This window comes from Trematomus bernacchii, unplaced genomic scaffold (assembly GCF_902827165.1).
Source record: "Trematomus bernacchii unplaced genomic scaffold, fTreBer1.1, whole genome shotgun sequence".
NCBI lineage: Eukaryota > Metazoa > Chordata > Actinopteri > Perciformes > Nototheniidae > Trematomus > Trematomus bernacchii.
Window position 1 is genome coordinate 8,466,176 of NW_022987582.1, and position 27,490 is coordinate 8,493,665.

The 27,490-nt window shown below is 40.3% G+C and overlaps 1 protein-coding gene across 2 annotated transcripts in view; it reads left to right on the forward strand.

Moving 5' to 3' along the window:
- The window catches only part of adcy2a (adenylate cyclase 2a), a 56,260-nt gene that overhangs the window by 26,343 nt on the left and 2,427 nt on the right, over positions 1 to 27,490 (forward strand). The window contains exons 4-24 of one of the 2 annotated variants that reach the window (XM_034128144.1): positions 6,285 to 6,434; positions 10,987 to 11,135; positions 11,516 to 11,627; positions 12,329 to 12,456; positions 13,078 to 13,236; positions 13,403 to 13,535; positions 13,625 to 13,801; positions 13,893 to 13,936; positions 14,119 to 14,199; positions 14,390 to 14,459; positions 14,706 to 14,803; positions 15,023 to 15,107; positions 17,661 to 17,798; positions 18,883 to 19,002; positions 19,102 to 19,286; positions 21,600 to 21,684; positions 24,026 to 24,184; positions 25,149 to 25,295; positions 25,550 to 25,660; positions 25,769 to 25,883; positions 27,118 to 27,242. In XM_034128144.1, coding sequence (XP_033984035.1) covers positions 6,285 to 6,434; positions 10,987 to 11,135; positions 11,516 to 11,627; positions 12,329 to 12,456; positions 13,078 to 13,236; positions 13,403 to 13,535; positions 13,625 to 13,801; positions 13,893 to 13,936; positions 14,119 to 14,199; positions 14,390 to 14,459; positions 14,706 to 14,803; positions 15,023 to 15,107; positions 17,661 to 17,798; positions 18,883 to 19,002; positions 19,102 to 19,286; positions 21,600 to 21,684; positions 24,026 to 24,184; positions 25,149 to 25,295; positions 25,550 to 25,660; positions 25,769 to 25,883; positions 27,118 to 27,242 — 2,571 coding nt within the window. The remainder of the gene's footprint in view (positions 1 to 6,284; positions 6,435 to 10,986; positions 11,136 to 11,515; positions 11,628 to 12,328; positions 12,457 to 13,077; positions 13,237 to 13,402; positions 13,536 to 13,624; positions 13,802 to 13,892; positions 13,937 to 14,118; positions 14,200 to 14,389; positions 14,460 to 14,705; positions 14,804 to 15,022; positions 15,108 to 17,660; positions 17,799 to 18,882; positions 19,003 to 19,101; positions 19,287 to 21,599; positions 21,685 to 24,025; positions 24,185 to 25,148; positions 25,296 to 25,549; positions 25,661 to 25,768; positions 25,884 to 27,117; positions 27,243 to 27,490) is intronic. The other variant, XM_034128145.1, reaches the window with a different exon arrangement.

The window sequence follows — 27,490 nt, forward strand, 5'->3', positions numbered from 1 at the left end:
GAGCAGCCGAGCAGAAGGCCCGGTCTCCCATAGTACGGAGCTTAGTCCTGCGGGGTTTGAGCAAGTTGGAGTTGCTGGAGCGGGTGGTCCGCAAGGAGGTATGGGTGGTGAGGAGTTCCTTGAGGTAAGGAGGGGCAGTTCCATGGACACACTGGTGGGTGAGGACGGAGACCTTGAATTCGATCCTCAGTTCCACGGGGAGCCAGTGTAGTGCTTTAAGGATGGGGGTGATGTGATCATATTTGCGCACCCTCATCAGGATCCTAGCAGCGCTGTTCTGGATGTACTGGAGCTTCTGGATGCTTTTGTTAGGGATCCCGATGAGGAGTGCATTGCAGTAGTCCAGCCTGGAGGAGACAAAGGCGTGGACCAGCTTTTCGGCATCAGACAGAGTGAGTGTGGGGCGGAGTTTGGCGATGTTCCTGAGGTGATAAAAGGAGTTCTTGCACAGCTGTTTAATGTGGGCCTCAAAGGTCAGATGGGCGTCCATTTTAACACCCAGGTTGGTGACTATTGAGGAGAGGGTAATGTCCTGGCCGGAGAAGGTGATGGTGGTGATGGTGGATGACCGAACCTGGTGTGGGGTGCCAACTATAATGGCTTCGGTCTTGGAGCTGTTGAGTTTCAGGAAGTTTTGCTTCATCCACGCCTGTATCTCCTCCAGGCAGGCAGTGAGTGTGGGTGAAGGCAGGGCTGCAGAGGAGGTAGGGTTAATCCTGAGGTACAGTTGGGTGTCATCAGCGTAGCAATGGAATGATACTCCATGTCGACTGATGATAGAGCCAAGGGGGAGCATGTAGAGTGTGAAGAGGGTGGGGCCGAGAACTGATCCTTGAGGGACACCACAGGTGACGTTGTGGGTACCCGACTCTGCCTCGCCCAAGGAGACGTACTCTGTTCTCCCGGTGAGGTATGATCTGAACCAGTCAAGGGGAGAGTCAGAGAGTCCGATGGTGGAGTGCAGACGATAGAGGAGGATGCCGTGATCGACGGTGTCGAAAGCTGCAGTGAGATCGAGGAGGATGAGGAGAGAGGGAGAGCCAGCATCAGCCTTCATCAGCAGGTCGTTGGTGACCCTGACCAGGGCAGTTTCTGTGCTGTGGCCTGAGCGGAAACCAGACTGGAACTTCTCAAATAGGTTGTTGGAGTTTAGGTGGTCCTGGAGCTGAGCAGCAACTAGTTTTTCCAGCACCTTTGATAGAAAAGGAAGGTTGGAAATGGGTCTGTAGTTGGCCAGGACTCCCGGGTCAAGGGAGGGTTTTTTGAGACGAGGTTTGATGACAGCGTTTTTTAGGGCAGAGGGGACATGGCCAGCCTGGAGAGAGAGGTTTACGATCTTTGTGATCATGGGGCTCATGGTACAGATGTACGATTTCACAAGAGCTGACGGAAGGGGGTCCAGGACACAGGTGGAGGGCTTCATCCTCCTAACGATGCCCTCAACCTCTCGCTGAGAGATGTCCGTGAAACAGCGAAGAGGCTGGGTTGTCCCAGGCTGTGGGTCAGCAGTTGGAACTGGAGGTGCAGGGGGGCTAGAGAGGAGGGAGCGGATGGTGTCAACTTTGTTTGTGAAGGAGGCGGCGAAGTTGCTACACTGCTTCTCAGTGGAGTCGGAGTGTAAAGGACTTTGGGGTTTGAGGAGGTGGTTTATGGTGGAGAAGAGTTGCTTGGAGTTTCCAGTACTGTTGTTGATGAGGGAGGAGTAGTACTGGGACCGTGCATCTCTGAGGGACTGTGCGTAGGCCTTCTGGTGTTCACGATAGGCTAACCGGTGAACAGTGAGTCCTGAGGCCTTGAGCCGCCGCTCAAGGACACGCCCAGCTGTCTTCATTCTCCGCAGCTCGCCGGTGTACCAAGGGGCTGAGCGCGAGAAGGTGACCATCCTGGTTTTGAGGGGGGCGTGCAGATCAAGGAGACGGTTAAGGGACTGGTTGTAATATGCAACTGACTCAATTACTGATGAGAAGTTGGCGGAAGAAAGATGCTGGAGGTCCAGGGTCATGGTGTCCGGGTTGATGTTCCTCAGGTTCCTGAAGCGGATTTGGCGTTTGGGCATGCTGAGTGGGGACTGGAAAAAGAGCTCCATAGAGATGGTCTTGTGGTCAGACACCCCCAGGTCATACACTAGCAGATTGCTGATGGGGGCGGAGTTTGTGATGACCAGGTCGAGCGTGTGGCCCTTGGCGTGTGTGGGGACATTAACATGCTGTGTCAGATTGAGGCAGTCCAGAAGTAGCAGAAACTCAGTGGCAAAGTGGCATGAGGGGGAGTCGACGTGAATATTGTTCACTTTGATGGTTCCCCTGCTTTACACATCAGCTGCCAACATAGGGCTTAGCTCTATGATTTAGAATTCATGATTGGGGCACAACGCCCTTTACGGGCCCTCCTCACCTAACCCCACCGTTATCTGTAATTGGGTACCAGTGAGGTACAGATGATTCACACAGCCGGCTGATTTAAGCAGATGACCTTTGAGATGGCCTGGATCACTGTCAGTGTCTTGTCTAACAGATGTCAGCTAATAGAGCAACACCCACCTCTCCACGGTGTACCAGGGTGTAATCATTTGAACAGCCAAAAAACTTTGCAACACTTGATGAGGAGTTTGTCCAAAATTTCACACCGAATTTGAACGTTACTGCTTATTAACTCTGAGTTTTTACAGCCTTACTCCAATAGAGACATTCCCTTTCCCTCCTGGCTGATGTTTTGGGTTTTCCAGTGCAACTCATTTATATAATAAACAGACTCACAAGAGAGAATGACTCGGCAGTAGGATGGATTTTCAATTTAATATGAGAAGGCTTTCAGGTTATTTTAAATGTGATTATAAAATATCTTATACAATATAATGTGCTTTTGAAAAACAGTGTACAAAGACCGCAGTCCGTCTTCTTGTGCCTGCATTCAGTCATTCAGTACTCTCGCCCCCTGTGCTCTGACCACTTTTTAATAGCACTAACTTCGTCACACTTTCTATGGAAAATAAACACTTCCGAACCTAGCCAGGCTTATAAATGTAATGCCTTTAATTTGGAGAAAATAACCTTTAGTGTTGGAAATGCACACAGGAGATAATAAACTCAGTGGGCAGCAGGAGGAACGTCTCTTCAAACACATTCATTGATTTGAACATAAATCCAGCCAGCAGACCTGACACGCTCACAACCTCTGCCCCTCATATCTTCTTTTGTCAACATAAAGGAGAGAGTACAGTGCTTATCACATTCATCTGAAATACATTTCAGGGCAGCAGGAGTGTCATCATACTTTACAGATCCAGTCTTCTCAGCAGAAGTGCATCTGTACCTATGGTTATATTTTATTTACATTATTATAATTATTGCTTTTATTGGTTTTGCATTGTTTTATATTTAATTGTGGTAAAGAGTAATATGTTCTTGTAATTAAAAGTGGGAAGTGTAATTTCTTAAATGAAAAAGGAAATAATCTTAGCAATGGCACTGCTTGTGCATTGGAAAGACACATTTTGCAACCATATAATAAAATATTTTAACATAAATATTAACTACCCTGGTTGTCTACAGTCGTTGACAGATAATAGTAGATGAACTACATGAAATTAACAAGTCCCATAAAGATTGGTGTGCTATAAAAAAAAACATAACATGGGCAGTTTTATTTTTTTAAATACTGAAATAACTGACATGAACTGTTTGTTCTTTGTGCAAAAGGTCACAGGCTTATTCTTCCAGTGCTGTAATGTAAATGTGTGGGGCACAGTTACATAAGAAAAGAGAGAGAGCAACTTGCCAGTTAGATTGTTAGAATCAGACAAGGCAGGGGAAACACAGAGAGTCAGGGTTCTTACGGTCATTAAAAACCTGGAAAAGTCATGGAAATTCAAAATGCTAATTCCAGGCCCTGGAAAAGTTATGGAAAACAATATTTTTCCCAAAGTTTTGGAAAAGTCATGGAAATGTAACTAAAGTTGCATCAAATATAATTTATATTTTATCTCATCGCCGAAATAGTAATACTATAATGATAATACATACTGTATGGTATAGTAATGAAACGTAAAATGGCATTTAACTGACAAGGTATTTTGCTGGTGAGAGATTTTAGTTGCTTTAGCGTGTAGAAGCTAGTAAGCCTACTATTTGATTTGTTTTAGATAGGCACGACATGTTTCATATGCAGACCTTATTTTCCTGTTCCATGTTAAAATAAACCATTTTCAGTGGTACCGCTGAGAAAGAGTAATGTTTTTGGTCATGGAAAATTAGGTAAAGGTCATGGAGAAGTCATGGAAAAGTAATTGAAAATCATTGGTGAAAAAGTGTATGAACCCTGGAGAATGGGAACCAGTATAAAGGAATGGTAGAAAATCATATTTTTTAAGATGCGATGGCAGAGAACCATTAAATTGTCCATTTGCTTTAAATTGCAAAAATATTGAGCTGGAGGATGTTAGGGCTCCTGGGTCTTTATACATTCACCTATCATCACTGGAGCACATCCCATCATAAGAGTTGCTCTAATAGAGTCTCCTGTGTTGTGCAGCCATGGAATGTGAAAGCAAATAAAGCACTGGATTGAAATGAAAATATACATAATGGACTGCTTCTATCATAGATCACAATTTGCATGACAAGTTGTACTCTGTAGGTATGGTACGGAGCTTTGAATGGAGTAAGCGTTGGCCCTTTTGAGTCATATTCAACACAACAGTTTGTTGTTTTGTATCTCTGCTGTTAAGATTGATATATGGAGGGGGGAAGAGGCAATACAATTGCTGTTATCTTTATGATTGTCCTTGGACATCAGCTCTTTCTATTTAAGTGTTCCGTGTGGATAAGCACTGGATACAACAGAGCGTACATTGCATGAAAGTATCACATACAATATGTGCCATGAATACATCAACGATTCTCTTTTTATCTGTTGATCGAAGAGTAATTTCTGACAATGAGAATACAAGCCTGAGTGTGTGCAGCAATGCTTCTGGCCCTATGAGACTATGATGCTATGGACACAGAGGAAAACAAAATTGTTGAATGAAAGAGACATCCTTGCCAATATTCAACATTTTTAAAACGGGGAAGGAAATGCTCGGTTTGGCCTGAAGGTGTGTCGGAAAAGCAAAAATCAAAAGGATGGTCTCCCTCTAGTTAAAATCTAATCTTAGGAAATATCAAAACTGAGCTTTCCTTTCAGAGCTTGCCTTCATCTGTTTTAATATACCAATAGAGCAACTGAGCAAGAAAATACTGTAGGTACTAGAGTGTTTTTTAAATGCAATGAAGTTGTGTTTAAGTATTTGTTGTATTAAAAACGTGTTAAGGGTTAGGGTTAGGTTTGGTTAGAGTTAGCATTAAAAAAGTGGAAGTACCAAATGGGGAGATATCAGTGTCTTTTTGATAGAAAGGATTTATGGCTATCAGAAACTATTAAACTATATATGTTTCTGTGTTTCAGTTTAACACAGCTTTCCCTTATTTCATCTTATTAATGAGTTTCCGATTGAATACATCGGTTCTAGATATTAACTAAAGTGAATTAGACAAAGGTGTATCACATTGTGTGAAGAGATGTCGGCTACTCATGAGTAAAACTACTTAATACAAAAGATACATTTAAGCATGACTATAATTAACAACAGGTAGCAGCCATGCCATTGACATGTACAGCCTGTGTGTTGTTGTCCTAATAACAGTAATTAAGAAACAGACAGACCTTGTGCATGGTAAACATGAACTCAAGGGAAAGTCTATTTATATGCACAAGAGGTGTGAACTGAGTTTATTTATGGTTGAGTTTCTTATTTTTTAATTCATTTATTCAGCAGGGTAGAGGGAGGATTGATCAAGCTGTAGTAAAGCTGATGGAGGCAATACATGATGGTATTTTTTTATGCAATAAACAAGCAGGGGTGGCATAGAGGTCACACACATTTATTTCCTCTATATTACCATTGTACTGCATTTATCTTATGTATGAGGTGCTGTTGAACTGCGGTTCATGTTTACATCACTGCAGGATCTCGGAAAAAATATCTCAAGGAAACACTACTGTTTTGCTTAAGCCTTTGTCATAAAAACACATTTCCTACCTCCAGTAAAGCACTGTACAGTAATGATATTGGGACACAAGCAAACAGCTTTTCTTATTACCTGATCCTTGAGCTAAGGTCTCGGTTGTTTAAAACGTAATAACCAAAGCAGTATTTGTTTATGTACAATAGATAAAGCACCAACAGAAATTAATGTTGGATGTATTCCTATTCACAGCTCTATTCTATGTCTCTTCCTGTACAGATTTTGGCCAACATTATCATTTTCATGTGTGGCAACATGGCGGGGGCGTACCACAAGCATCTGATGGAGTTGGCACTTCAACAGACTTACCAGGACACCTGCAACTGCATCAAGTCGCCAATTAAACTGGAGTTTGAGAAGAGACAACAGGTAAAGATGTCCATAAGTGTTGATCACCAGCGAGCGTGTGGAAGTCAGAAAGACAGGGAGTGATTGAGTGAATGTAGCAGTGTGGGTTTCTGGTGTTGCTGATAGTGTTAATTACAATAATGACTGTGGAATGAAATGTACACGAATAGAGAATAGATTATCTAAGATGAATGAGGAGACTGCGGCAGTGAGGGTAATGATTATTATGAGGATGATGACATGGCAACACATTGGAAAGCAGATGAAAACTAACAAACTTCACAGAACTTGGAGATCAGTACTACATCTAGAGTGCACTGTGTCCTCCTTCAATACTTTCTGAGTCAAAATAAAGCTTGAGATGAATAGTTTACCATGTATCTTCTTGCTGTGCCTGCAGAAATGTACCTGGGGTTTGGGAGTCATGGGGTCCATTTGGCTTTCAGTGCTGATTCCTGTGATTCAGGAAGGGATGGATTCTAAACTGTGTTTAACTGATAATTGTTAATGACCTCAGTCAGTGTGATGACTATGTTGAGTCCTCGGAGCATACTGCATGTGTTACATTTTCTGTAGTAATAATATTACTGCTGAATAAAATCGACATTTTGAATGATAGTATTTGGATACAGCTTCAGGCAATTATGCATTTCATCCAATACAACATGTTTGAAATGACATTGTTTAATTTAACGGGGCCAACAACATTTTAATGTGATCCCATACAATATCTAAAATACTGGATATAAGATTTTCATAAAAACCTATGATAGTGAGTGACTTTATTATGTTACATTATTCTACATGACCATATTCTACAAGTAATAAGCCATTAGTTGAGAGTTTTTCCTCAATAACCCTCTAATTAGTGCTTATTTATTGCAAGTAAAGAAGTTCTTGTACATGAGTTTTGGTCTTAATATGCTCTGCTCAATATGGGCCTAATAAGGCAGTAGTACCACAAGAATAGTAATTCTCACATAATAACACTTAACAAATATGATCTATCCTTATGTAACAAGACATGAAACTATAAGTGTTAATTAAGTCTAAATAACTCAAAATGTGGTATTTATATCTAAGAATATGTTCCCTATTTTAAAGTGAAGTCTTGTTCATAACCAATAAGCTAGTAGTTTGACTCTAATTGACCTGAACAGGTTCCCTATTCTAAAGTTGCCTCCTCTTCACACTTTGTAAATACATTAGAGCACACAACTACTGAAATTAACCTCAACAGTACATGAACAAAGTAGGCACACGTTGACATATCTGTTTTATTAATGAACCACTAAAGAGAGGTTCAGACACATACCAAAACATGTCAAGTTTCTCCAAGGCCGAGAACACTTATGCAGCCTGTACTTTTTAATAAAAACTGATTTTTAACAGAGTTGATGTATTTGTGATCATACTGTGTGACCTGCTTGTATGTACTTACACAATAGGTGTACTGTTCTCTCTATGTGTTGTACTGTCTCAGTGTGAACATAGATCAGCCAGCCAAACTCTGTTGAGAGCCAGGGATGAGCAGCCATGCTCCTTTATTGACTTATTTGCAGTCCACTGACATTCAAATGGAAACTATAAAAAAGAAGAAGTTACAAGGCACCTAATGATCTCATACATGCAAGTGTTACATACACAGATTAACACATAGGACTGCTAAGTGTAAACAAGGTATATATAGCTAATGCTAGCTGTGCAATAAGCATGTATACAGGCTAGTATGGCTAACGCTAGCGTGTATACTAATGCTAGTGTGAATGCTAACGCATTTTCTCATTGAGTTTAAACATCTCCAAATGTCATCACATAAACACAATACATGTTACTAATCCTTACAGTGTAAGTGTGTGTCAATACCCCAAAAACATTCTTAGATAGAAATACCACATTTTTTGTTATTTAGACATAATTAACACTTATAGTTTAATGTATTGTTACATAAGAATAGATCATATTTGTAACAAGTGTTATTATGGGAGAATTACTATTACTACTGCCTTATTAGGCCCATATTGAGCAGACCAAAACTCATGTACAACAACTTCCTTACTTGCAATAAATAAGCACTAATTAGAGGGTTATTGAGGAAAAACTCTCAACTAATGGCCTATTACTTGTAGAATATGCATGTAGAATAAGGCATTAATAAGTGTTTTATAATTAAGCAATAGCTCACGACAGGCCGTGGTATATGCTCATTATATCACAGCTAAGGGGCGTGGTTCGGCCCGACGTCTAACATATTAGACAGAGAGCGTTGATCGATTATTTGGCTATTTATTTACATTAATGTGTATGTTGACGTTTATTGTGCACCCACTGAAAAACTGTCCAGCATCAGTAGAATGGCTTACGTGGTTACTTGTATAGGTTGAGGTTGTACTAGGCTGTTGCTTGGCGTGGCGAGAATATTGCTCCACTTTCTCCGGTCCCCGAGATTCGGCTTCCAGTAGCTCTAGAGAGAGCTTTCGCACCTGTGGCCACTAACGGTCAACATTTCTCTGCTTTGTTTCAAGACCCGCATCAGAAAGCTTTTGAATGGTGGTACTTTTTTACCCCGGAGGTCGAAGTTAAGTAAGGGATAATGTGCAGCGAGGCGGTCATTATGGGTAAAAGAATACCCGACAGGCAGATCAAAAATAGTCCGTTGTTATTGTTTGAACTATGTAGCAACGGTAGGAACTGCTTCGATAGCGTTTTTGCGGACCTTTTTGATTACAGATTTGAAAACATCGTTGCTTGCTTTAAAGGTAGCACAATTCATTATGTCAAACCTTGGAAAGTATCTAGATATCCCTGCCCTAATGCCAAAGTAACTGGCAACTGAATATGTTTTGCCGTTTGATGTCTATGTCTGGACCGTTGCGTAAAAAGGAGGGTTTCTGCCCCGTTACTTCTCCGCTGTTTTCTTGTCCCAGTTTGAAAAGCAGACGCGGAGGGATACTGACTTGTTGTGAAAAGTAACTAAAATTCTACCCGTGGTATACGCTCAGTATATCACGGCTAAGAACCAATCAGATTGCTTGATTTGACTTGTCCGTTTTATAATGACTAATAAAGAGCCAATATACTGCTAATATGCATGTTAATTAACAATTAGTTGATGGTGAATTTGTGTACCTTAATATAAAGTGTTACCATTTACCCCTTTTAGAAGTGAAGATATGTCATTTGTTCTGGGAATGTCATTTTCGAGCCTGAAACCTGAAAAACAGGCTCAGGGCTTAACAGGTTAATACTTTCTTTTTTCTGCTGTACGTTATTGATAAATACAAAGTAACACTTGTGTTGGTCCTCAACATTTCTGTATTTCCACATAAGTCTGTTGAATTCCTTTTTAAAATAAATATATTTGCTAACCTTTATTTATGACACAAAGCCAGCCAGCAGCAGTGCTTATTTGTCGGTTTTGTTGCCTTTGTGCTTTGCCAAACATGCTTAGTGTAAAGTTGGAGAAAGTTAGTAAAATAACAGCATGTGAACGCTGTGAGAAATTAGCAAGGTTTTGATTAAGGTTTAGTGCAGTGGGAGCCGGCGATGTAACTAGATTTTTATCACAGCTGCCACAGTTGTAGCTTTTGGGTTCAGTCAGATGAGTGGGAAGCCAGCTGCTGTTGGGGTGGAGCTGGTTATCCCTATGGTGAATCCAGCTTGTGTTGTAACAACCGCCATGAGTGAAGCTCAAAATGCTGTGGGTGGAGCTTTTTTTTCACAGAAGCCCTGGAGTGCTACGGCTGCATGTGACAGATGGCAGTAGCTGTGTTGAGATGATTTTTCTCGGGTGCTCATACTATATGCTGTTTGCTGCATGCTTTTATCCAAAGTGCCCCGCAGTACAGTCAGTGCATACATTTTCTTTGTGAGTGGTCCAAGGGGGACTATGTGAATTCATCATAATAAACCCAAAGCGCTGGCAGCGTTAGTAAGCCTCCACTGTTGTCCTCTCCTTCACGGAGAACCCTCTGAGCCTCAGCACGGTGCAGAGAGACAGTCAATGGGGCAGAAAACTTGCTGGAGTTGGAGGTGAAATTGACTTAATCAGGTGTTTTCTACAACCTGAAATTCTTACCCTAAGAGGAGTTTTATTTGCCATCTACTGGGCCGGTTAAGTAAGAGTTATACTTACAGTAGCTTCAGAGAAAACAGGGAGGGATGGTTAGGCCTCGACCAAACAAAAGCTGTCAAAGAGTGCTCACTGTAAAACCGTTTTTTTTTATTAATTTAATTAATTTGAGTCACAGAAAGTCAAGCTGGCACACCGTAGAGCTGAATTAACCTTCACTTGAAGCTTGAATGGAGACAGGTGACATAATTATGATATGTTTTTGTCTCCTTTTGGCGTCAAAAGTATATCCTTCAGAAAGAAATTAGGAATGATTCAATTTAATTTTAATTTGCTGAAAATGGAAAACCTTTTTAGTGACAAGTCAAGGTTCCTGATAATAATATTCAAACTTCTGTTGATGAAATCAAAGCTTTGTTCTCTGCAAAATAATAATCATTTTTCATAAACTGCTTATTTTTCTTGATTTTCTACTCTATCTTCTTCTTTGTTTTCCTTTAGGAGCGTCTCTTGTTGTCCCTGCTGCCAGCTCACATTGCCCGTGTGATGAAAGCTGAGATCATCCAGAGACTAAAGGGCCCCAACTTCGGCCAGATTGAAAACACAAACAATTTTCACAACCTCTATGTACAGAGGCACACCAACGTCAGGCATGTATTTTTGTTTTGGTTTACCTTTGTGCTTAAAAAACACATATTTGACTGAGTTCATAGATACATATTCCGCATTTGAGCTGCCAAAATATATATTCATGGTTGTGAAAGCTATGTTTTTCCAGGAGAGATGTAACTGTTGTTACATAACATGTCACTTGTTAGATGCTTTTATCCAAAGTGACTTACATACATTCAATACTGTGGGCAATCCCCACAGGAACAATTTGGGGTGAAGTGTCTTGTCCAAGGACACAGCGGAATGTTGACTGCAGCGGGATTCGAACCAGTGCCCCCGTGATCCGAAGATCAGCGCACTAACCACTGAGCCACAACCATCCCATGTATCACAGTATATTATTTTTTCCCATCTCTAGTATACTGTATGCGGATATAGTTGGATTCACACGGCTGGCCAGTGACTGCTCCCCAGGAGAGCTGGTGCACATGCTGAATGAGCTGTTTGGAAAATTTGATCAAATTGCCAAGGTAAACATTTCATTATTGAACTTCTTCAATAATCAACATATGTATCATAAGTGCAAATGTAGTTTCTTCAATCGAGTCTAAATAAAACATATCTCTATATGTAATTTATTGTCACATCATGTAAAGGGTAAAAATCCACCCTTAATGTTATAAAAACAGCTGTCATATTTTATTGCTTAATGAAGAATATGTATTTTTCCTGAAAATACCTGGACAAACATCAATGCTTAAATATCTCACCGATGATTACGGCCAATGAGTCTTCTATTATTCTTTCTATATATATATATATTTTTCAAACTAAATGTTCCTTATTTTCTCAGACAAACATTAGCACATGGCTATTTAATATGCAGAATCACAGCTGTTGGACCTAGCACACCTGAGGGTGCTAAAACAATAGGAGGCATCCCAAAACAAATACTTCTGTATTATCAGGTTTTGAGAGCAATCTCTCACAATCAAAGAGCAAAAGCTTCTCTCTTAAATTATGTTTTTTTGTTGTTTTTCTGTCTTACTGATATATAAAAAAAAATGAGAATTAAATTTTTCACATATTTTCACACAGACATTAATAAAGCAGAACACATTGCAGCTACTGTAGGCATGTAGAACAAACAAAGGGTTATAATAAGATGAAATCAAAAATGTGCGTCCATGGTACCTTTATCTGACCTTGTTTTCCACCTGTGTCTATGCAGGAAAATGAATGTATGCGAATCAAAATCCTTGGTGACTGTTACTACTGTGTGTCCGGCCTGCCAGAGTCCCTGCCCAACCACGCTAAGAACTGTGTGAAAATGGGTCTGGACATGTGTGAGGCCATTAAGTAAGTGCCAGTTGTGTTCTTTTTTCCTTTACATTACATCTTAGTTCATCTGAAAACATAGACCTTTACAATTAGTGATGTTACACTCAAACCACATGAAGATGAATGCAGTTCTAAGAATTCACCTTGATGCTGCTGCTCATGTGAACTCAGCCATGAACTAAAGACTCCCAAGAGTCTCATTAAACTCCTGGAAATGTAAGGTTTTACTTCTGACCGTAATGTTTTTTCAAAGATTGTTCGGATTTGCCGTTAAACATTGATTTTTTAATGACGTGTATTGAACCGCCCCTCTATGTAATGAGGATAAGTGCTTCCTAACCATTAGCTCAGATGTAGAGGCTTTTTCTTGATTGCCAATTTAGCTGCATCAAATGTCTGCTGGTAAGTGTGAGATCCTATTTCACCTCTGGGCATCGTCTGAGAGAAGGGGAGTGGACTGTGAGAGAATAAATGGAGAGAATAAGACCTCAAAAAGAATGGTTTAACTGTGGGAAATAAGAAATGAACACCATGAAGGTAATAGAGAGAGGAATCTCCCCTCTTTTCTAACAAGAGATGTGGTGTTGGGGGTGACCTGTTACTCAACACTAATAAGACTTGTTTTTTGTTGCATGACAGGAAAGTGCGAGATGCCACCGGGGTGGACATTAACATGCGGGTCGGTGTGCATTCTGGGAATGTCTTGTGTGGAGTAATTGGACTTCAGAAATGGCAGTATGATGTGTGGTCACATGATGTCACGCTGGCTAATCACATGGAAGCAGGAGGTGTTCCAGGGTGAGTGGAGCAGAAGTAAATCACGTGTTACCATTTGGGTTGCCTCACTATTCTGGTACAATTCTCAAAAATGATTGGTGAAACACTAACTTCATCACAAAAAAACCCAGATTTCTCCTTTATATTCATGAGAAACCGATCCATTGATTGATTTGGTCATTTCCAGGCGAGTCCACATCACCTCAGTGACACTAGAGCACCTGAATGGATCCTATAAGGTGGAAGATGGGGATGGGCAAGAAAGAGACCCCTATCTAAAGGAACATGGAGTCATCACTTTTTTTGTCATCAACCCAAAGGTACCTTGCACATGCATTACATTCAGTCAGATTAATATCGGACAGTGAATAAAATGTACTCAAATGACACTAACCCCACGTTTCTACAGGTGGAGCATCGGAGCCCACAGTATCAGTACAGACCCAGGAACACTGTAGACGGAGCCAAAATGAGGGCCTCCGTCAGGATGACCCGCTACCTGGAGTCCTGGGGAGCAGCCAAGCCCTTCGCCAACCTGCACCACAGAGACAGCATGACTAATGAGAACGGGAAGATCAACACCGCTGTGTGTAATGTTTGCTACTCACACCTTATTTAATTGATGGTGGGGTTCAGCTGTGGCGTTACACGTCTCTCTTCTTCTGTTTTGTGTCTAGGATGTGCCAATGGGCCAGTATCACTTCCAGAGGAGATCAGAAAGGCAAGCTGCTCACTTTACAGCTCCAGCACAGTTTTCTTTGGCAGGATTATGCTCATCCTATTAAGTTACAGAGACAAGATGTTTTAATAGACTAGGCTGCTGCTAGAGGCTTTGATGTGTGTGACTAATATCAAGTGAACTTAAAGGATATTCTATCTCGTTCTTTTTCTTATCCCCTAAAGAACAAAGTCTCAGAAGAAACGGTTTGAGGAGGAACTTAATGAGAGGATGATCAGGACCTTTGACGGGATTAACTCACAAAAGTAAGGGTCATTTCAATCAAATATAATTATTTATTTTTCTTTGTAAAAAAAGTAAAGTATGTGCAAATGTCTTATAAAACCATAACTGGTGACACAACATAGCCTCAACATTTCCCTATATATAAACTTAAATTGTGGTGCCAGTATTCTCTTTTTATCTGATACTGAAACAATTTTGTTATGCTTGCAGGCAGTGGCTCAAGTCTGAGGACATCCAAAGAATATCGTTATTCTTTCACAACAAATCCTTGGAGAAGGAGGTAAGAGACAGTATAAGCAGATCGGGATCATTCACCCGTCTCCGAACATACCGCAGTATTTCAAAGAGAATAACAAAACATGCTGCTTGTTCCTTTACCAACACTTAGCTTACCCTGAAATCTTGTAAATTACAAGGATACTTGTGATGTCTGAGTGCCTAGTTGAGACGCTTTTGAAATAGCTTTGATATCAGTTTTAAAGGCTTTTTGTTGAAACTTGACCTTGTACTTTTTTATCTTCTATAGTACAGAGCAACAACCTTGCCGGCATTCAAATACTATGTCACCTGCGCCTGCTTGATCTTTTTCTGCATATTCATTGTGCAGATTCTCGTCCTTCCAAAGTATGTATGTTTTTATTACAGAAGTAAAATGACTGTTGACACAATAATCATGAAAATAATAGTAAAGTATTTATTATAATGCATTTACACCTTGCTTAGGTTTCTGTGTATTAATACAATTATTTGAGCCAAGGCTAGTGCTTATTACAGTTTGTACAATGTCATAAATCTTTCATTGAACTGAACTTGGTGAACTTAATGACATTCTTTTATTTGTAGGACAATTGTCTTGGGGATATCCTTTGGAATGGCTTTTATTATCCTGTCCTTGATCCTCTTCATATGTTTTATAGGACACTTCCTGGTGAGTAAATGCATTTACTTCAAACATCATTGTTATAGCATTGCCCGTCTCTAGTGTTCTTTAAGTGTCTTTTAAACCTCTCTCTTAACCAGGAAATGCCCGGTTCACTTCTGTGCTTAATGTTTGTCCTTATGTCATACCAAAGGCACATGAGTGGTCCAAGTGCCCCTCCGGTCAGCCTAATGGCCCATTAAGTGCCCTTGTTGTTGGCCTGAGTACCCCTCAGGGTTACACAAGTGTAACGTGTGACATTGAGGCAGCAATGAATCCTGACCCCGTGCATGAAACAGGTGCTCTCCATCTTTAGAGAGCCAGAGCGCACCACTCTTTTGGAACCTGTTTTAGGCAAGACTTATTCCTTTATTGCTTGGGTAAGGTAGACCTGCATAAATTCACTACTGAAATGTCACAGTGCAGTTTTTCATCTTCATATTTCTACTGGAGTCATTTTCCCCTCACAAAGCAAGCACACCAGGCACTGCATCTTTCCTTCTGGGCTTTACAACATGTGCCCCTGCTGCTTTTCAAAGCGAAGCCATGTCTGTAGATATTGCCGCTGCAGTTGTATCAAACCATGCTTCAAACACTCCGTCAGCTCTCTTCTGCAGCCAGAAAAAGAAAAGAGAATGAGGGGAAAAAGAAGACGTGACTTTTAAAACATTAAAGAATCTATACAACTTAACAAGCCGCAGGCCTACACACCCCACTGCACCCACTGTCTGATCCTCAGTTCTGTGGGAGTGTGAATCTGCTGCTCGGCTCTGAACTGTGCTCCCTGTGGATGTTGCCCAAAGCTCAGAAGCAAAATGCAACACTTGATAGCTTATGTTGAGTCAACTCCTGCTGGCTTTTGTGTACTTTATTTGTCATTGCTGAGTCTTCGCTTTTGTTCATGCTGTGTCGTTGCTTACTACTGTGGAATTTGCAGACACCTATTCTGTCTTACTTTAGGGCTCCTGTGTAATTAACCACAATCAGCCTGTAGGCAGTGGATCCTTTGTGAATAGGAACATTACACTGCAAAATCAATATGCATGTATCTCCCTTGACACAATGTGGCGGTAAAGTTTCATGAGCATTGGGTTATTTCGCTGCAGCCTTATGTTGTCAGGAGATCGTCAACAAAATTATTTCTCAATCTCCGAAATAGCATATTACTACAAGCTTGCTATCGATGCAACATGCCCAATATTTCAGTTTCATTTTGAAAAAATCTACCTGAGGACTGTTAACTACCAAATTCTGTAGTCTTGTTAGCTATCGCACAATATTTGAAATCCCAATAACACCTTTTTATACATATATTCCTATATATATATATCTCTTTGGTACCATTTGAACTTCTGAGGAAAGAATGAGAACAGGTCATTATAACATTCGACCTAAATCAACCCTAGCAGAGTCTCTTAATTAGCCTTTAATTTTCATTCAGATGTTTTAAAATTGCGTTGCATGTGCCTTGTTTTCATAACAAAGCGTGCCCCACTCGGTCTACATTTCCGGTAGTTCTGCTGGTGCATAACACATTCTGCCATCCTTACTTTATTGTATTGTAATTTACATCCCCAAGCTACTCAAATGTCACATCCACTCAGCCCCAGCGATGCTCAGATATAGCTTTGAGATGACCACGCAAATTATTTGGGCTCTCACTGTCATTGTGTCACAACCAAACACATTCAGCTGAAGGCAGTGCTGCAAAGAGGGAAGGTAATGGACTGTAACAGGCGCAGAGAGCATTTGCTGAAGCATGGGAAGATTGTACTCTTGCATCAATGAAAACCCAGTAATAAACACAATATAAACATATTAAAATCCTAATGTCGGGTAATATTGCTTGGTTAAAATGAAAAGCATGATTGCACAGTGTACTGCTCTTAATGTTTAATGATTTGAGTATAGTGAAGCAGGAGGAGGAAGCTAGTTAAAAACCCCTTCAGCAATGCTTTGGTTCAAATGAAAGTTAAAACATTGTTGTTGCAGAAAATCTGAGTGGTTTGTAGAAGACTGAACATACGGCGTGCTTACATTATTTTAAACATAATATAATCACTTGAACTGGTCATTTGTGAGCGCTGTTATTGCATGTTTTCTGAATTAGATTGCAGCAAGCACCATTAAGTTGATAGGCCCCCTCTTTTCATGAATGTCTGCCTTCTGAATTTTCCATTTGGACTGCTGAAGCAATTAGGAGTTAATCAGCAACAAAAGCTTCCCTCTGTGAGCTTGTTATGTATTGTTTAATTTATTGCACGATAATTGTCCTTACTCAACAGAAATAATTAATTTGTTATTGCACATGTCTGCTGATATGTGTGTTATTTACTTATTTTAATTAGTTCACATTGGCGTGTGTTCCTTGGTGCTTCTCCTGTGTGTGACCTTTAATATCCCGGCTCACTTCCACTTGGACTCATGCACTCGTGTGTGTGTGTGTGTGTGTGTGTGTGTGTGTGTGTGTGTGTGTGTGTGTGTGTGTGTGTGTGTGTGTGTGTGTGTGTGTGTGTGTGTGTGTGTGTGTGTGTGTGTGTGTGTGTGTGTGTGTCCCCGCAGCACTGCAGTAAAAGCTCCTCCACCTCTTGGATGTGGCTGCTGAGGTCATCAGTCATTATTGCCAACAAGCCATGGCCTCGTATCACTCTCACCATGACAACCACAGCTCTGATACTCATAATGGCAGTCTTCAACATGGTAAGCTATTGTCTGCAGGTACTCCAGTTATGCAGAACGAACACCAATTAGGCTTTACTAAGAACAAAGTATCACAATCTGTCAGATGGCAGCCTCCTTATTAGTAACTGCAGTGTAATTAGAAGCCAAAGGAATGCAATGTTGACCCACAAATAAATACAATAAATTGGCCTTAAATGATGTTTAGAAACCAGGGATGTCTACATGTGTTTTATATTCATCAAACACACTTAAATGAATACTGAGGCAACTCTAATCTTTCATTCGTGTAACAATAAAAACAAATGTGGAAATAAGTATTTCATCATGGATAGAGGCTGTGGATGCACCAGCATTTTAATGTAGAATTTATCTTTTTGCTTTCCATTTGTTTAGTTTATTATGCCTGAAAGTAGCTGAATATCTCTACACATAATCAACTACAGGAAAATGTCTTATTTGTATTGTTCTCTTTTGCCAAGCAGGTTATCAAATGCTTTTTTTAGACATTAACAATATGGCTTTTTTGCATAATAGACGCTTTCCAATTTGCATGTAGTGATAAGAGAATATTGTATTACTTTACCCTTCTGCCTCAATTTTCAGGATTTATCTAAATGTGATTTAGTGGTGTGGAGAGAAAAAAAGGCTCGGGTAAAGGTGAAACAGTAGCCTGAGGCTTGTTGGGAAGTTGCGTGATTAAGCATGGTGTGAGGAGCCGGTTTAGACCTTCACACAAATCGATTCCAGAGATTATAATCTTGTTTTGCGCCTGACGCGGGTCAGTCGCTCCGGGCGGATGAGCCAAATTAACTTGGCTTTGCTCAGTGGGGCAGCCAATCCTCATCTTATCCTCCAGGTTCACTTTAAAGGACATTATTGAATGGTTGTCACTATTGACCTCTTATCTTACAAGACTCTATTTTCCTCCTGCTAGTACAAAGTACACAAGTCTGTCTTTCCTCATGCTGCTGTGCAAGGCAGGCCGACAGGGACAGTGTTTTTTTCTAATTTGCATGTCGATTGTTTGGGGTTTTTCATCAATTTTTCTGTCCTGAACAAAGATTTAACAAATGCTTTATTTCTGTTGACCTTCTTTCTGTAGTTCTTTTTGGAAGACAATTCGTTGCCCCGCGTTGCTGTAAACAATTCATCCAATGAAACACTGTTTTACCCAAATGGACAACTCATGGTCAACACAGACAAAAACAACTTCTACCTTCCTGTAAGTAAAACTTATCATTTCTCTATAAATGATTCAGTATCATTTTGGATAAATTGAATAAATCAAACAATATATCTCTCTTGTTTTCTGTCTGTCTAGTATTTAATTTACAGTTGCATTCTGGGCCTCATCTCTTGCTCTGTATTCCTGAGGATAAACTATGAGCTGAAGATGATTATCATGCTGACAGCCGTGGTGGTTTACAACGTCATTATTCTACAAACACATGCCTCTCTGCTGGATGAATATAGCAGATTTCTGTACAAGACGGAAAGCCTGGACAGGTAGGTGACAAACTGAAACTGTTCCAGATTGCCTTTAAAGATGCAAAGAGAATCAAGCCTGAGAAGACAAAGGGAAGTTGGAGATAACCATAATATAAAAAGAAAATGCCCACCTCAAGGTCTTCGTTTAGTTAGATGGCCGGAAGAGTTGGAACTATCCAGATAGAATTTTCTCAATGCCAATATGTTCTCTTATATTTCTACTCAAAGGCCCTATTGATGGTGCTTGGAAACATGTGGTAGACTGTACATCAGCAAATCAATGATGGCTACTCGCATGTTACCGCTTGGTCCCTTCGGGGGCTTTTACCTTCTGTATTCAGGCTTTTCATGCACTATTGATTTACCCTGGTCTTGTAGGTGTTATGCTACAACAAGGTTCTGGATTTTGGCCCATGGATTCAACCAAAAAGCAACCCATGAAGTATTACATAAATGCAAATAGTCTGAACTCACCCTGCAGTGAGGTCATCTGTGTTTCCACCACAGCTTCGGTTGAAGTGGGGGGATTTATTTAATATAAGGTCATAGAGATGTCAGAAATACGTTAGAGTGTGCACTGGATAATTATAATGTTCGTCTAGCTGAATTAATTGAGTTAAAAAATCCAAGTTCACTAACCCGGAGTGTTTGAACCTGAATTTAGCACAGAGGAAACAGGGAACAGTTTGTCATGGTGTATCATTTTAAAACTAAGCTGGTTCAGGGCAGGGTAATGGGAGATATAAAAAGTCCAAGTAGACAGTGGCAGTGACAGTCTGCCAGATGATATCAATCAAACGCATAGTGACACGCCCCTTTGGCTGTTTTTTTCTTTTAAAGGACATATAGATATATATTTGGTAGTTGATGAGACAACATGCCCTGGAGATGAGGACTGTGGGTGAAACAAGATGTTGATGTAATGCAGGAACTGGTGTCTCTCACAGTTGGCTAACCAACGTTACTGTAGCCCACAGGGCGCTCATTATCCTACCGTAACAAACACTGATTAACCCCACACATCATTAGAACATGTCCTGAGCTCTATCAGTGTGTAGCTGAACCCAGATAACAGTGGTTTGAGAAAAATAGCTGGTGACTTGCTGTTGGTAGTTTCCAATCATGTGCCTGATTTATTCACACATGCACTCTACATGAAGCCATGGCATTTTGCGGAAAGAAAATTGACCTTTTGTATTCCGTAAATGAACCAGTACATCCATTATCACCCGAGTCTCTTGACAGTCACATCATCAGTGTGGGAACTGGCAACCCTGTAGTCAGGAGGAGCTTTAATAAGATGCTGCATGCTGTTCCTGAGTTCAATAAACAGCTCAATCCTAAATGATCGTGCAATATCTAGTGTTGTAGTCCTACATAGCATGTGCATGTGACTGCTTTGTAGATTTTTAAATGTGTATATTGTATGAGTCTGCTCTCATTACGCAATAATTAGGTAAGCAGTAAGCAATCTTTGTCCATGAGGTTTCCATCCTTATGCTTTCTTCTTGTGAAAACAGTTTGTCCTCACTCTCTGCCACTCACTCTTTGTAAAGAATTGGTTAGATAAGGAAACAGGCAAGTGCAGAACTTGCAGGCTGATTTTGTTCTCAGTTCTCTGCTGAGCTCTGCCCTAGATAGGAGTAAGAGTCCATTGATATGCTAAATGTGCTTGCAGAAATTAGGATGCAACACTGTCGAGCCCTATCACACATACAGAGCCTAAATTCAAACTTCACTGCTATTAAAGAAAGCTTTATTGCAGATGTTAAATGTATAATAGGTGTGTTTAACCATCACCTTGGTTCTTTGACAGCATGTTTAGTGTTTTGAGTGTTTGCATGCACAGGATGCTATAGACATACATCAGATGTGTCCTGGTTGGCTGCCTGATTCTGCCCTGAACAGGTGTCCTACATTCAGGGTTATGAGGGTGGAAACCAGAGAGCTTGAAGTGCATTCATAGTGCTGAATCTTTGCAGATGGCTAACACCGTCTCCTTGTTTAGTGCCTTTTGAAAGCGTTCCTTGTGAATGCACCCGGCATGGCCGCGCAGCCACTTGACTGCAGAAAGAAAACTAGCTCTAGTCACTGTAAAGCAGAAGTGACAATCTTAACCAAGTGACAGCTTGGGATCAAATGCTCTGCTAACCAATCATGTGACACATCATGCCTCATAGTACTGATTGTAATCTGAATGTTTAATTACATTTCCTCACTTATCTTTTTCACCCACACTTTTACTCTACTTTCTCTTTTTATCTGAGTTTACTGTATTTTTTTCTTTCTCCATGCACAAACACATTTTTCCTTTTTCCTCTGCCCTTCAAGACCAGGAGTTCTCAAAGACCTGAAGACTATGGGCTCTATCTCCCTCTTTATCTTCTTCATCACTCTGCTTGTGCTTGCCAGACAGGTAAGTCCACACTATAATAGCCTGAGTGATGTCATTGTCTGTCTTTCTGTCTACACATTTTCCCCTTGACGGCTAAAAAAGTAATGTCGTTTTCAGCTCTGCTCTTGCATCACCGTTGCACTCTTTACTTTGTTCTCTGTGTATTTGCTGCTGTATTACTTTCGACAGGTTTTATTTTGTGAAATTAGTCATGTTTGCTCGTATGTTTTCACAATTAGGAATGACCTTTTTCCCCCATGTGGTTTTCCCATTGTGAGAAGCCCACGCTATATCTCTTACATCCCTGTCATATCGCTGCTGTTGAGGCATTCCATGATCTCTAATCTTTTTAACCATTCATGGTCTCTCACACTATAACTATATAGTTACATTTCAATGCAGACTGAATTGGATTCCAGACACTACCATTTTCATCATATTTTAAATAATATACTGTATATATACTGTATGTTATCACCTCCGAGCTAAGGGGTAATAATAGCTTCTGTTCCCGGCTGATAAATGAAATAAAGTAGAGACGTTTAAGCTTTTCGGCTGCTGTGCTGCACTGTGCAAGACAGGCATCATGAGACCAGTGATTTACCTCAGCTATTCTGAAGCTGCACAGGGAGAATGTGAGATTTACTAGCCAGGAGAAGCAGGGGCCAGAGAATGGTCCTTCTGGAGAGTTGTGGGCTATGTTCGGTTAAGCTACACAGCAGGGCACTTACTGTAGAACTAGGGCACTATTGTCCTCTGGAGCTACAGTATATCCTTGGCTGCTACATGTTTTTAAATGAACAGTAAGCATCCCATTTAGGATCCTTTACATTTTTATTACCATGACATTTACATGTAAACTGCAAAGCTGGTGGTGAAATAGCCGAGAGAAGATAATACAGTACATACAGTGTATTCCATGTAGTGTTTGCACACATGAATGTGTACTTTATTTGGTTTAGAAAATAGTTAAATACAGGATGAAGCCCCAGCACACTGTCAATAAGATGAGGCAGAGGACAGGATAATATTTATATTGGAGCTTATCATTAAATGGAAAGCGTCTGATCTCCTGGGCTTCACTGCAAAGTATGAGCATGTCTGCTACACGTTTTCTTTCCCATTGGGGATTTAACTTTGTCCACAAGAGAATACTGATGGAATTAATGTATGGGAGTGCGCAGGACTGGATGATTGATAAAATATCGTCTTTTCATTATACTTTCCACCGCCCAATTTCCAGCGATTAACAATCTCCAGAGAAATAACCTGTATCACAATAGCTTGTGGTTGTATCATCAAGACATACATGGATGTAACTACATGATTCCTGTGTCTTTGCCAAACTAAAACTACATCAAGGAATAAATTAATAGAACATTCCAAGTGTGTCAACATCACAGGGACAGTTGTTTGGCATCCTAGTATACTGAATGTATTTGCTGCCAAATGCACGCATTATTGAGTGTGATTTAAATTGGTTACGTTCCACAACTGTTGACACACATTTTGAATTCCCTTTGGGGACTTTGTTTCTGTCAATGCTCAAAGCTTCTGTCTCTCAAAATGTGCCGAGACCCTTCCTGCATAAGAGCTGCTGGAAATGAAGCAACATATCAAAACATGAAAATCAGGCAGATTGACTTTGAGTTAATTATTCATATATTTGCTGAGGACAAAGTACTGACATCCCCAGCTCAATGAAAGGCGCGCATGTATCCGTCTGTACAGCCAAAATAACAGATGCCAGTTATTAATATCTGCTCAGTCTTGTGTATATTGCACTGTGCATGTTTAAAGAGTACAGACATTGTCTTTGTACCAACCCCCTCTTTTTTATTTAAGTGTATCAAGTAATTGTATTTCTAATATCGAATCATATCACTTTCAACGCATGATCATTGTTCCATCAGATCCTTTTCCAGTTATGATTCTCCTTGGTTGATGCATCCTCTTTGTGAAATATGGCCATTGTGTACTTCTAAGACACATGCATAAATCGAGCCATCTGAGCTGTGAGCTCTTCGCACAATATGAAAGAAAATAAAGTGTCATGTTACAAACTGTACCCACAATATTCTTACCAGGAAAAGTAATTCCTTTTTTGTATTGCAAAATGTCACCCTGTCTTGCCTTTCACTGTGTTCATCAAGAAGTCTTATTGATGTGCTGGTAATCATGTTTTTTGTATACCAATTCATTTGCTGTTGACAGTTTTTGTGATTTGTTACGTTTTCTTTTCTGTTTTCTGAGCCTTGGTGGAATAAACGTTGAGCTGTTTCTATTTGTCTCTGTGACTTGATGGAAGCAAGCTGTACAGCTGTACCTTCAGTCTCTTCACCTCTGTGTCCTCTTGTAACAGAATGAATATTACTGTAGGTTAGACTTTCTGTGGAAGAACAAGTTCAAGAAGGAGTGCGAGGAGATCGAAACGATGGAGAACCTCAATCGGGTTTTGCTGGAGAACGTTCTGCCGGCACACGTTGCAGAACATTTCCTGGCACGCAACTGGAAGAATGAAGTAAGCTGTTTTTTTCCAGTATAGACATGTACTATAGATACATACACATGTACATTTGTGACTTGAAAAACTGCTGCTTGACAGATGTATTGTGGTTTCATAGAGGTCATGCAGTATTAGTAGCTTTATGCCAAGATCCATTACATTAATTCATGTGCTTTTATGAGACATTGCAAAAGCAGTTTACCCCAAAAATAATCTTTGGTTTAAATCATTACATGATTTTAACCCAGTAAAAACGGGAAGCATTTTAAACCAGATTGTGCTATAGAGGATTAACGTGTAGAAAGAACAGTGTTTTGTAATGAAAGGAAAGACTGCAGGTTTAGTCATCGTCTGTTTTCCAGATGTTTAGTTTTAAAATAAGTAAACTGTATATAGAACTCATAAGACTTTGTAAATGGAACTGGCACTCATAGTGTAGTATTGGAATGATTCATTATGAGTGACAATAACAGAACATTGGGAGGCCGTCTGGGTGAATTTGCTGACTCGCCTGTGATTCTTTCTCATTCATCACTCTGGCTCCTGTTGTATCCCTTGAGTGCTCCTCACAGTGTTAACTGTAGAATAGTTAAGTTGTACGTCTTAGGAAGTTTAGAGGACAAGTTCAAAGAAGAATAATGCTTCTGCAGCAAAATCTCTGAATGAATAGTCAGCAAATGACTCTTTTCCTGCACTTGAACAGGATCCAGAAGCAAGTTGCTGCTCTAATGGGTTATTTGTGTGATTTGCCTGCTTTTATTCATGTCTCTGATGTATCACTTGTTTTATGAGCCCATCTGGTCCAAAGGTTTTTATTGAAGTATTTTCAAGCTTAAATATACACAAAAATCTCCTACTGTACCACATGATCCAAATGATTCCAAATGTCTCATCTGCTTTTCATCCAAATCTGTGGCTTATCAGTTTTACAACATTATTTTGCAGCTGTCCTAACTAACGTCTGTATTTTGTCGCACAGGATCTGTACCACCAGTCCTATGACCTGGTGTGTGTCATGTTCGCCTCCATCCCAGACTTTAAAGAGTTCTACACCGAGTCTGACGTCAACAAAGAGGGATTAGAGTGCCTCAGGCTCCTCAACGAAATCATTGCTGATTTTGACGAGGTGAATAACCCTTAATCTTTTAACATTCTACAAGGGCGTCAGAAATGCTATAAATCAGGAGATTTTCTGAAGGCTTCAGTAATTAAACACTATGAACTATGTGTTTGATGTGTAAACTACAACCTCCTGTTAGAGAGTCTTAATGTTTGAAGATATTACTACCAACCCGATTGCTGTTGTCTATATGGATGTCACTTCTGCCATAAAGTATGTCTCATTTGTTTTAGCTGTTGTGTTTGTATTTGTGTGTGTAGCTGCTGTCCAAACCCAAATTCAGTGGCGTTGAAAAGATCAAGACTATTGGCAGTACTTACATGGCTGCGACTGGGCTGAACGCATCACCTGGGCCTGAGTACACATTACAGGTAAGCTCATCACACACACAAATCAATCTCCACCACATGTCATTCCTTAAGTCTTTAACATCGCCTTACAATTTCTGTTACTGGTTTTGTTTCCTGCCCGTTACCCAGGAGCACGACAGGCAGTACATGCACTTAGGGACCATGCTGGAATTTGCATTTGCCTTGGTGGGGAAGTTGGATGTCATAAACAAACACTCCTTCAATGACTTCAAACTCAGAGTTGGTGAGTGATGTACTGAAGTTACATTTAAAGGTTCAATTCAATGATATTTCAGCTACTAAAAGCTTTTTATCCACAGTTAAACTGCATTAGGCCCGGTTGAAACCTCACATTTGTAAAGCCACTTGAATGATAAGTGTTTGCAGTAATTGCTCGTTTTTTTTAATAAGATATGTAGGGAAATGTATTTTTCCTGCTACACAATGGAAACCGAGCAATGGTGTGTTGCTTTCTGCATAACCCTGAATCCATTATGATGTTACTGCCCACATAGTAAAAATATTCATATTTGCCGTAGTTATACTTTTTGGCTATTAGAGGCCAAAATGCATAAATTAGATGAAATATCCCCGCTGTTGGGTGAGAGTGGTCATGGACATGTAGCCTTTATACATCAATTTCTTTCTATTTTTAGAGTACCTATACTGCTGGTGCTCTGTGGGTAATTTCATTATAAAGATAGAAACAAAGAGAGATGCGTACATGTCTAAATAACGAAGAAAAGAAAACTGATGTTTGCTGCAAGACACAAGTATAGTCATGGCAACCGATGGAGAGGCTGACTCAAGCGTAAAGGGACAATTGAAGAGCTAAGCGTTGCAGGCAGGTCCCAGCTCACTGCAGGGGGTCAGAGTTTATTACCACAACCTGTCTGCAAAGATCGCAGCATGGGATGCTCCATTAACTCAGCAGTGTGCGTGTGTGTGACGGCACATCCCGCTGCTCCATCAGAAAGAAATACAGGTCCTCACCCACTGGGACTAGACCAAATCACAGACATTGTGGTTTGGTGTGCTGCCTGAGATCGCTTTTTCCAGGGAGGCCTGTGTCAGCTCGGTGCTGTGAAAAGTCTGGGATTAAGGGTTCAGCTGCATTTAGTTTACACACTTCATCTCATGTTCTGATGAAATCTTGTGAAAAGCTTGGTTTATTCTGATTCTTGCTAAAGGATTTTTGGAGCAGCACTCAATAATAAATAAGTCATTTCAAATTGTTCTTGTATGAAATCAGAAATAGAAACAAAATAATGATGTGCTTGCTGTTTCCCAATTCAGTTACACTTTTATACAGAATTCAACTCATCACAAAATGTATTCATTATGTTGGACATTTTAAATGAGCACCTCCTGCTATGTCCAGTGTACTGTCATTTACCGTTTAGATCAGAAATGAGAACCTGCCAATGTAACAGTGATAACTGTGGGATGCTTACTGATGGCTTGGTGTCCTTTGTCAGGTATTAACCATGGGCCAGTGATAGCTGGAGTCATTGGAGCCCAGAAACCGCAGTATGATATCTGGGGGAACACGGTGAATGTAGCCAGCAGGATGGACAGCACTGGAGTCCTAGGGAAAATACAGGTGAATATAATAAGTCATTCTTTCTCTGATAACCTTTATTTTTCATCACATCCAATGAAAAGCCCCAAACTAATTACGATACGATACTACTTTATTTGTCAGATCAAGTCTGAAATTTGACTTGCGTCACAGCAGCTCCATGTCAAACATCAACAGACAAATATCCAGACACAAATACATGAAACACAAACAACAAACATTTAACATAACATGATTATAATAATAATAATTGAGACTAACAATGATCT